The sequence below is a fragment of the Trichomycterus rosablanca genome, chromosome 3 (assembly GCF_030014385.1).
Source record: "Trichomycterus rosablanca isolate fTriRos1 chromosome 3, fTriRos1.hap1, whole genome shotgun sequence".
Classification (NCBI taxonomy): domain Eukaryota; kingdom Metazoa; phylum Chordata; class Actinopteri; order Siluriformes; family Trichomycteridae; genus Trichomycterus; species Trichomycterus rosablanca.
The window spans coordinates 5756672-5767507 of record NC_085990.1 but is presented as its reverse complement, the minus strand read 5'-3'; the positions used below and the strand labels follow the sequence as shown (position 1 = coordinate 5767507).

The 10836-nt window shown below is 45.5% G+C and overlaps 1 protein-coding gene across 1 annotated transcript; it reads right to left on the bottom strand.

The window, feature by feature from the left end:
• Positions 1 to 1150: 1150 nt before the first annotated feature.
• Positions 1151 to 4341, bottom strand: LOC134310212 (PR domain zinc finger protein 1). The gene is made up of 2 exons (XM_062991751.1): positions 4132 to 4341; positions 1151 to 3897 (listed from the first exon to the last, which is right to left on the bottom strand). The coding sequence occupies exon 2, from the start codon at positions 3394 to 3396 to the stop codon at positions 1291 to 1293; it is 2106 nt and encodes a 701-aa protein (XP_062847821.1). The 5' UTR covers positions 3397 to 3897; positions 4132 to 4341; the 3' UTR covers positions 1151 to 1290.
• Positions 4342 to 10836: the final 6495 nt, after the last annotated feature.

Sequence of the window (10836 nt, the reverse complement as noted above, 5' to 3'; positions counted from 1 at the left end):
CAAAATATTGACACTTCAGGAACTTTCACTAAGGGGTGTACTCACTTTTGTTGCCGGTGGTTTAGACATTAATGGCTGTATATTGAGTTATTTTGAGGGAAGAATAAATTTACACTGTTATATAAGCTGCACACGGACTACTTTTCATTGTGTCAGTGTCATTTTGTCAGTGTTGTCCCATGAAAAGATATACTTAAATATCTGCAGAAATGTGAGGGGTGTACTCACTTTTGTGATACACTGTATCTGTGTTTAGCTGGATTTTTCTTCTCTTTCAGTTTTAAACCTGTATTACAGCTCAGGTTCAGTTTTTCTTAAGAGAGTCTAAAACGCTTGCAAAAAAAAAAAAAAAAAAATGTTGGGCTGACAACGTTGACGGTGACAAGAAAATAAATGATGATATATGACGATAGAAACTCTTAATTATTACTGCTCATAAGTTCTCTCCACTAATTAAAGTTCTTTCTCATTGTTTTAGTAAAATAAGTCACATTAACCGGGACCATGAAACGCTTCAAACGAGTTCATATGCCGATCAGCTCTGTGCACGGAGAGCCACACCCTGATCAGCATTATTCCTAGACTCTCTGCAGACACTATCAATCAGCCAGCAGAGGTCATAAGTCGCTCAGTTATGAAGAACCTGGTCCGGCTCATCCTACCCTATGAACAACAGCCAATCATTGTTCATGCAGCTGCCCAGCCCAGCCGGATGGCAGAGCTGAGATTCGATACAAAGTATTCAAAATCCCAGCTCTGGTGTGCTAGTGTGTTTTACTGCTGCGCCACCTCAGCGGCCCATCTACCAATATTTTTAACACGTCAACCAAGGAGTAGGTACAGACCAAACAAGATTTTTTACATCTCTTATTTTTACCGAAGTATTTAGACTTAACGCAAATGGTTAAGCAGACCATTAAAGGGTTAAAGAAGTGTGTAGCATCTGAATGGCGGGTTTCAGTTTGGAATTGTACAGTTTGGTATTGTATTTGAACTGCACTTCAGCAAGTGACTGTTTATAATCAGAAAGAATGACAGCTTCTGCAGGATTATACACCACCATCAAACTATCTGCTCATAGTGAGGCAGTTTTCTAGGGTTTACAAATTTACTAAGATAAAATAATCTATGCTTATTCTAAAACCTCAATGTTTAGCTCTATAATACTACAGTAAAATAATTAGCTAATTAGGTACTCAGATTATGGGAATTTAAGTGTAGATGCATCCAGATGAAAACAGAACACAAAGATCAAACAGCAAACTCTTTGTAAATAAAGTTTTTTTACTTTCATTCTCCTCCCGTGTCATTGTCCGACTCCATCTCAGCCACGGCTGAACTGTACCACTCTGCATTTTCCTCCTCCTGCTCGGGCATCCCCTCAGTTTTTGCTTTTCTTTTCCCGTTCATCGCTTCGTGGTGCTGACCCTGATGTTTGCGCTTAGTGTGTCGCCTTAGGGTGTTGCGCTCGGCAAAGCGCATATGGCACAGCAGACACTGGAAAGGCTTTTCTCCTGTGTGTACACGCTGGTGCCTTGTCAGCTCGGCAGCCTCTCTGAAACGCCGCGGGCAGAGCTGGCATTCAAAGTTGCGCTCACCTGTGTGGATATGCTTATGTCGCTCCAGATGGCTTGAGCGTTTGAATGCCTTGCCGCACCACTGGCAAACATGTGGCTTTTTCTGGGAGTGCGTGATAGAGTGGCGTTCAAGGTCTGAGAGGAAGTAGAAAATCCGTGGGCAGTACTGACAGTAGAGAATGCGCCGTGGGCCTAATGCCTGAGAATCCTGGCCTTCTGGAAGTAGTGCTGATTCGGGATGAACAGGCGATGTGGAGGACTGCAGTGGATGGTCTTTAGGAAAAATGGGCTTTAATGAAGAGTCTGTTTTGTCCACCGAGATGAAAGTCTGCTCAGAAACTTGTGACCCGTCGGTGTTGTGGTGTTCCCCTTCTGCCTGAGTCGCTTCAGGACAAGACGAGTGGTTAAAGGCTAAAGATTCCTCATTGCATTTGGGTTGGTTCACATTTTTTTGTTCAGCAGATACAGCTAATCTGAGTAGCGCTTCACGGAAAGATGTAGGCGTGTCAGAGCAGGCCTCGGTTTTCAACTGGTTAGCCAGGTTTGAAAAAGTGCTGGAGGAGGTGGGTGAGGTAGGTGAAGAAGCGAGGTTACAGGGATTATTTTGTCCTGAGAGCAGTCTGTCTGTAGCAGTAGTACAGGACACAGGTTCTGATTTAGAGTCAAGTAAACCTGAAGATGATGAAAGTGCAACAGGTGATATGGAGGGCATTTTAGTTTGAGGTTCAGAGGGCGTTTGAGATGAAAGAACAAGAAATACAGGGGGGGACTGTATACTGGGGGCAGGGGTTAAAGGTAGCGACAGAGTCAAAACTCCTGGATTAGAATTTGATGCCTTGAGTGCCTGAAGTTGAGATGGAGAAAGAAGCAGGATTGGAGTGCTTGAGTCAGTATTACTTGCCCCAATCTGAACAGGAAGGGAGGAAAACCTAGACAAGGGTGGCAAGGTTGTCTGTCCAGCCTGGTCTTCAGCTGATTTACTCTCCACATTCTTCTCCTCCTCAGGTAAGCTGCCTAACGTCAAATTTGGAAGAAACACTTCTTGATCAGAGTCAGCATCTTCGACACCCAAGGACCTCGTAAGATCAAACTCAGAGGATCCGAGGTCGATCTGTGGGATTTTCTGGCCATCTGGAGTAAGAATGTATGGAATGCCCTCGACGTCAATGAGAAGTGTATCCTTTAGATCAGGAGACATGCTTGATTCATATGTAGGTGACATGGCAACCGAAGGATGCTGATCCCAATCGTCCAGGTCAAAACTGTCCGTATGATCATCTTCGTTCTCCCCCGTTTCAACATACTGAGTATCATCGTCAATCTCATCTACTTCCATTATCAGTGAAACACTGTTCCCAGGATCGAGAAGCCATTTACACTTGTCGTTTTCTTTGTTCTTTTTCGGAAGCCTTAAATCTAGTGGTTCAAGCACTTTTTCTTGACACATCGCTTCTTCAACACTGGTCATCGCTTCAGCAAGTGCTACCTCAACGTTCTCCTGACCTTTATAACAGGGGATTTGGGATTCACAGTTTGAATTATTGCAGTCTTGACTCTGTTCTGGCTTTTCTTGGTTTATACAGTCTTCAGTGTTAGTAAAATTTCCAGACCCAGAATTATTAGAAAGATCCTGTATCGGTACATTTTTCTCTTTGGTTATGTTATTAGAGCCCTCATCACATTGGTTATTACTAGAAGTATCACTTAGGGGTGATTCTTGTTGTACTTCCATCACTTTTAAATCATTAGATATGACGTCAGAATTTAAATATAACGCTTTGTTTACTGGTTCATTCATTTCTGCTGAAATACTGTTCATCCTGATGTTAGATGTCCATATAGTATTTGTATATTGGCAATTTTGGGTTATGGCATTGTGGCAGCATTTGCCACCGCCTGTTTTAAATAAGAATTTTCTAGAATACTAGAATCATAATGTGAATCTTTCTTGAACCACCATTGTCCGTTTCACTCCATCCTCAAGGTAGTTCTGAAGTGAACTGGATTGTGTAGGGTAGTCGATGATCGGACTAGTTGTCCGTGGGTGTCCTCTAAACTAGTTGTCCACAAAATCCATTTGACTGGCTCTGATATTCAACGATAAACCTGTAGCGGTCAAATGGCTTTGAAGGTCCTGACCAGAGTCCCCATGTAAGCCTGCTAACTTTGGTTGTTAGCCTACCAGTGAAGAAGTAATCCTATCAGTTTGTGACTGCCTGAGAAATAACTGAACATCTCTTCCTCTACTGAGTCACTTTCCTCTACTGGTGAAGCCATCAGTCTCCGTCCCTGTTAAGAGTCACAGTCATCAGGTCTTAATCTGGAAAAGAGCAAAACATGACAATGAATGTCAAAAAAATAACATTGATTATAATGCATAGTAATTCAGCACTGACATTTTTAATATTGATAATTCAAGATCAGCCACCTTTTTATTTTTTAAGCTTTTTTCATTACTAATGTTATATTTAGCATCTAATTTTTATTAATCCAAACAACCTCTGGGCTGCCAAAGGATTATACACAGATCATGTTTCTCTGCATGCTTTGTTACCCTGCTTTCACCGTGTAGATGTAAAGTCTGCTGTTAAAGTTGGTCATCTTCTAGACCTTCATCAGTGGTCACAGGACGCTGCCCACGGGGCGCTGTTGGCTGGATATTTTTGATTGGTGGACTATTCCAAGATCCAAACCACGATGGACACTCAACACTTCTCAGTTGGAATGAGGTTTTAGTGTTGGAGTTCAGTGGGTTTTTTTCTGAAAGTGTAACAGTAAGCATTTATGTTATAACAAGAACAGTTAATCATTATTATATTAAACGTTGTCACAGAAGTGTTGTATAGTATTTTCAACACATATTTATTTTTTTAGAGGTCACATAAAGAGAGCAAAGTCTAGCAGGTCTTTTGCCGGTACTCATGGGTTATTTTTTACCTTTCTCAGCATTGTACTTTGTGCTCTTACTAAAATCTTTTTGGCTGCAGTTTTGTAATGAGGTTGAAACAGTCCTGGATTTTCTATAATTGTCTAATATTGATTGTGATCGTAAAAGAAAAGAAGGGCTCATCTGTTACTTAATATATACTGATCAGCCATAACATTAAAACCACCTCCTTGTTTCTACACTCACTGTCCATTTTATCAGCTCCACTTACCATATAGAAGCACTTTGTAGTTCTACAATTACTGACTGTAGTCCATCTGTTTCTCTGCATGCTTTGTTAGCCCCCTTTCCATAATGTTCTTCAATGGTCAGGACCCCCACACGACCACCACAGAGCAGGTATTATTTAGGTGGTGGGTCATTCTACGCACTGAAGTGACACTGACATGGTGGTGGTGTGTTAGTGCAGGGGTCTTCAACCTGTGGGGCCACTTGTCTGGGGGGGGCGTGAGCGGCTGACCGGGGGAGGGTGGCGTGGCACTACAAGATTACTATTATGAACCGGCGGCACACGAGACTGGCGGAGGACGCACCAGTCATCTGCGATCGAGCCGTGGCTCACTAAGGCACTAAGGGGAGGGGGGTGTGGCAGAAGCAGCGCTTAGCATACGCGTTCGCGCTTCATCAAGGGGAGGGGGCATGGCAGAAGCAGCGCAAGGTATGCGCGACCGAGTGCCGTTCCACCAAGGGGAAGGGGCGTGGCGCGAGGGGGGGGGGGGGGGGGGGTGGGTGGCGCAAGTCGCGCTTGGCACACGAAGGGGGACGTATTCCTAAATAGGTTGAAAACCTCTGTGTTAGTGTGTGTTGTGCTGGTATGACTGGATAAGACACCGTGTCCACTCACTGTCCACTCTATTAGACACTCCTTCCTAGTTGGTCCACCTTGTAGATGTAAAGTCAGAGACGATCGCTCATCTATTGCTGCTGTTTGAGTTGGTCATCTTCTAATCTAGACCTTCATCAATGGTCACAGGACGCTGCCCACGGGGCGCCGTTGGCTGGATATTTTTGGTTGGTGGACTATTCTCAGTCCGGCAGTGACATTGAGGTGTTTAAAACTCCATCAGCGCTGCTGTGTCTGATTCACTCATACCAGCACAACACACACTAACACACCACCACCATGTCAGTGTCACTGCAGTGCTGAGAATGATCCACCACCTAAATAATACCTGCTCTGTGGTGGTCCTTATCAATGAAGAACAGCATGAAAGGGGGTTAACAAAGTATGTAGAGAAACAGATGGACTACAGTCAGTAATTGTAGAACCACAAAGTACTTCTATATGGTAAGTGGAGCTGATAAAATGGACAGTGAGTGTAGGAACCAGGAGGTGGTTTTAATGTTATGGTTGATCGGTGTATACTACTGTATATGCCCAAAAGTATTTGGACACCTGACCATGAGCTTGCCATTACAAAAACAAACACTATTTTAACAGCGTGACCTCTATGTGATCTGAAAAGGCAGCTCACAGGACTTGTCTGAAGTATGTCTGTATGAATTTAAATTAAATACTTGATTCTCCTTGGTGTGTTTTTGAGAAGAACAGACTATGACTGGGTGTGTCTTTTGAACTGGACAGAAAAAAAAGTGCCTTAACAAATACAAGTCTAGAACTGGCTTGTTTCCTTTCCTCCTGACATTTATGTCCTGATATGAAGGTCCACATGTCGCAGAGATCAGCTGGAGGTGCAGGTTACAGGATCATGCCTACCTGCCATGCACCTGACACTCAATCTCTGCACCTCATTAAAGGTTTGTTTACTTTAGGTGATGGTACCTCTATTTAATAATGCTTTTTTTCCCCAAAAGAGTTGCTTGGCTTTACTGTTAGCAACCTGTTTTATTTTCAGTGAGACTGTGATGACAGGCTCGGTCCAGTCTTACACCTGCGCAAATGTCGACACTCTTTATCTTCGTTCCTGTGAATTCAGCCAGTGTTGCAGCACCTTTCAGCTGTTGTTCCCAGAAAGACATACAACTGTGCTGGCCTCATGTGCCCTCCGGAATCCAGACCGGACCAAGCCCGGCATTACAGTTTCAAGAAAAAAAAAGCAGGTTTCCAACAGAGGAGCTGGCAAATCTGTGAGGAGGAAATTGTAATAAGTAGAAACAATCCCACCTGAGGTAAATTAACGCTCAACCAATTAAGAGGAACTGACACGTTAATTATCTGGCCTCCCTGCTTCATCTGCCAGCCATATTTGGGAAGGTAAAAGAATACGATTTAATAACTGAGCCCCTCCAGTCGATGAATACGGCAGGTGGGCTCGTTTTAGTTTACACTGATCAGCTCACTGTCCACTGTCCAGCTCCACTTACCACATAGAAGCACTTTGTAGTTCTACAATTACTGACTGTAGACTGACTGGAGTAATTTTTTTTTTTATTTAGCACGTCCAATTTCATCCCATCTATCATCCTCTCATTAGTGCGGATTCCTGCTCCTGATTGGGGCTGACGAGGCCGTTCCACGCCTCCTCCGAAACGTGCACAGCCAATCGACCGTCTTATCACCCACACTTGACGAGTGCAGCGTGGCAGAGTACTGTGTACGGAGGATCACACACTCCGCCACACCCCCTCCCGTCTCCATACAGGCGCCACCAACCAGCCAGCAGAGGGCGCAACCGCCCCGTTCCTGAGAGAGCATCCCCTACGGTCTCAAGTCCCGCCCCCCACCCGGACAACAGGCCAATCGTTGTCCATAGCCGCCCAGCCTCGACCGTGAAGGCAGAGCTGGATTCGAAACGATGCTCCTTCGAAATCCAGCTCTGGTTGCAGCGCGTGTCTTTTACCGCTGCGCCACCTGGAGACCTTTTTGATGTGAGATGACAGCTCTAGGCACTGCGCCACCGTACCACCCAGTAGCATTAATATTTATCCCTGTTTAGATGTATCTGCAGTAGTGTGGGCAGCACAGTGGCTAAGCGGGTAGCACTGTCGCCCCACAGCAAGAAGGTCCTGAGTTCGATCCCCAGGTGGGGTGGTCCGGGTCCTTTCTGTGTGGAGTTTGCATGTTCTCCCCGTGTCCGTGTGGGTTTCCTGCGGGTGCTCCGGTTTCCTCCCACAGTCCAAAGACGTGCAAGTGAGGTGAACTGGAGACAGTAAATTGTCCATAACTGTGTTCAATATAACCTTGTGAGCGGATGAACCGTTTCTGTCATGAATGTAACCAAGGTGTAAAACATGACGTTAAAATCCTAATAAACAAACAAACATCTGCAGTAGTGTGGATGTGACGAGAACTTTATGTTGGTAGTGATGCTCATCACTTCAGGTCAGTCTTTACCTGCAGCCAGTCAGGAGTCGGGGACACTTTTGCCTCTTAATCCTCTCCTTAAATGCAAAGCAGGGTGGTGGTAGCTCAGCAGTTAAGGTACAGGAGCTGTAATTGCACCTCGAGGGCAGTTGTAGCCTAGCGGTTAAGGTACTGGACTACTAATCAGAAGTTTGCAGGTTCAAGCTCCACCACTGCCAGGTTGCTGCTGTTGGACCCTTGAGCAAGGTCCTAAACCCTCAATTGCTCAAACTGTATACTGTCGCAGTACTGTAAGTCACTTTGGATAAAGGCGTCTGCTAAATGCCGAAAATGTAAATGTAACTGGAAGGTCACTAGTTCAAGCCCCACCACTGCCAGGTTGCTACTGTTGGGCCCCTGAGCAAGGCCCTTATCCCTGAATTAAAGTAAAAGTATGAAGGTTATAATACAAACTCTGGGTTTAACATGCTGTTCTTCAATGGTCAGGATCACCACAGAGCAGGTATTATTTGGGTGGTGGATCATTGTCAGCACTGCAGTGACACTGACATGGTGGTGGTGTGTTAGTGTGTGTTGTGCTGGTATGAGTGGATCAGACACAGCAGCGCTGCTGGAGTTTTTAAACACCTCACGGTCACTGCTGGACTGAGAATAGTTCACCAACCAAAAATATCCAGCCAACAGCGCCCCATGGGCAGCGTCCTGTGACCACTGATAAAGGTCTAGAAGATGACCGACTCAAACAGCAGCAATAGATGAGCGATCGTCTCTGACTTTACATCTACAAGGTGGACCAACTAGGTAGGAGTGTCTAATAGAGTGGACAGTGAGTGGACACGGTATTTAAAAACTCCAGCAGCGCTGCTGTGTCTGATCCACTCATCATCCACCAGCACAACACACACTAATTCACCTCACTTAAATGCAAAGCAGGGTGGTGGTAGCTCAGCAGTTAGGGTACAGGAGCTGTAATTGGAAGGTCACTAGTTCAAGCCCCACCACTGCCAGGTTGCCACTGTTGGGCCCCTGAGCAAGGCCCTTAACCCTCAGTTGCTCAGATTGTACACTGTCGCAGTACTGTAAGTCACTTTGGATAAAGGCGTCTGCTAAATGCCAAAAATGTAAACGTAATCAGAAGGTCTCTAGTTCAAGCCCCACCACTGCCAGGTTACCACTGTTGGGCCCCTGAGCAAGGCCCTTATCCCTGAATTACTTGCAATATGTTAAATGCCATAAATGTTAAAGTAAAAACATAGCCTAGTGGTTAGGGTACTGGACTAGTAATCAGAAGTTTGCTGGTTCAAGCCCCACCTCTGCCAGGTTGCCTCTGTTGGGCCCCTGAGCAAGGCCCTTATCCCTGAATTACTTGCACTATGTTAAATGCCATGAATGTTAAAGTAAAAGCACGAAGGTTATAATACAGACTCTGGGTTGAATATGCTGAATGGAGTCGGTCAGAAACGTCCTGCAGGGAGGAAGCGACACCGCCACACACAGACGCCATTACACCGAGTCGGAGGTCCGACAGTAAAAATAACGGAGGTGAAACATTATCCTACCATTCTGTGATGCCGCTCGAACCCACGCCGTTACACGCGTTTTATTTACTCAGCTCCGAGAGGAGAACGAACCGACTCCTAAACGCGTCTCTATCCGCCCGCTGTGCGCACACACACACGCTCCTGCTCGGACCTGCGACCAGCCATTTTCTGCGTAAGGTTACCGAGGGTTCGAGCCGGTCACAGTGTGCGCAGCACCACCCGCGTACACACCACCGCGCTCCAAACTTTCTGAGCGGAACAGCACATGAGGAACGACACTGTTGAAACGACAGGCTGTATTTATTCACATGAGGCTGAACGCGTGTCGCGGCACTTAGTAAACAGAGTAAAATACTGAATATGAAACTGATCTCACCCCACGACTCGGCTCACACAGGCACTGGCTAACCCGACCCTCGCTCACTTCCGGAACACCATATATGAATGAATGAGTGGGCGGGGCAGCGAGGCAGGGGCGGGGCCTGGCGTAGCACTTTGGAAGGTCTTTATTAAACAAAGAGTTGAATAATACACGATGTTACCAAAAGTATTATTGTTACCAAATTCTATTATAACACCTACACTGATTAGCCATAACATTAAAACCACCTCCTTGTTTCTACACTCACTGTCCATTTTATCAGCTCCACTTACCATATAGAAGCACTTTGTAGTTCTACAATTACTGACTGTAGTCCATCTGTTTCTTTGCATACTTTTTTAGCCTGCTTTTACCCTGTTCTTCAATGGTCAGGACCCCCACAGGATCACCACAGAGCAGGTATTGTTTGGGTGGTGGATCATTCTCAGCACTGCAGTGACACTGACATGGTGGTGGTGTGTTAGTGTGTGTTGTGCTGGTATGAGGGGATAAGACACAGCAATGCTGCTGGAGTTTTTAAACACCTCACTGTCACTGCTGGACTGAGAATAGTCCACCAACCAAAAACATCCAGCCAACAGCGTCCCGTGGGCAGCGTCCTGTGACCACTGATGAAGCTGCGCAAACAGCTCAAACAGCAGCAATAGTTGAGCGATAGTCTATGACTTTACATCTACAAAGTGGACCAACTACAGGGCCGGCGCTAGGGTGGGGCTGGGGCTGACCAACTAGGTAGGAGTGTCTAATAAAGTGGACAGTGAGTGGACACTGTATTTAAAAACTCCAGCAGCGCTGCTGTGTCTGATCCACTCATATTAGCACAACACACACTAACACACCACCACCATGTCAGTGTCACTGCAGTGTTGAGAATGATCCACCACCTAAATAATACCTGCTCTGTGGTGATCCTGTGGGGGTCCTGACCATTAAAGAACAGGGTGAAAGCAGACTAAAAAGGTATATAGAGAAACAGATGGACTACAGTCAGTAATTGTGGAACTACAAAGTGCTTCTATATGGTAAGTGGAGCTGATAAAATGGACAGTGAGTGTAGAAACAAGGAGGTGGTTTTAATGTTATGGCTGATCGGTGTATGTGTGACCTCTATGTGAGCCGCCCTT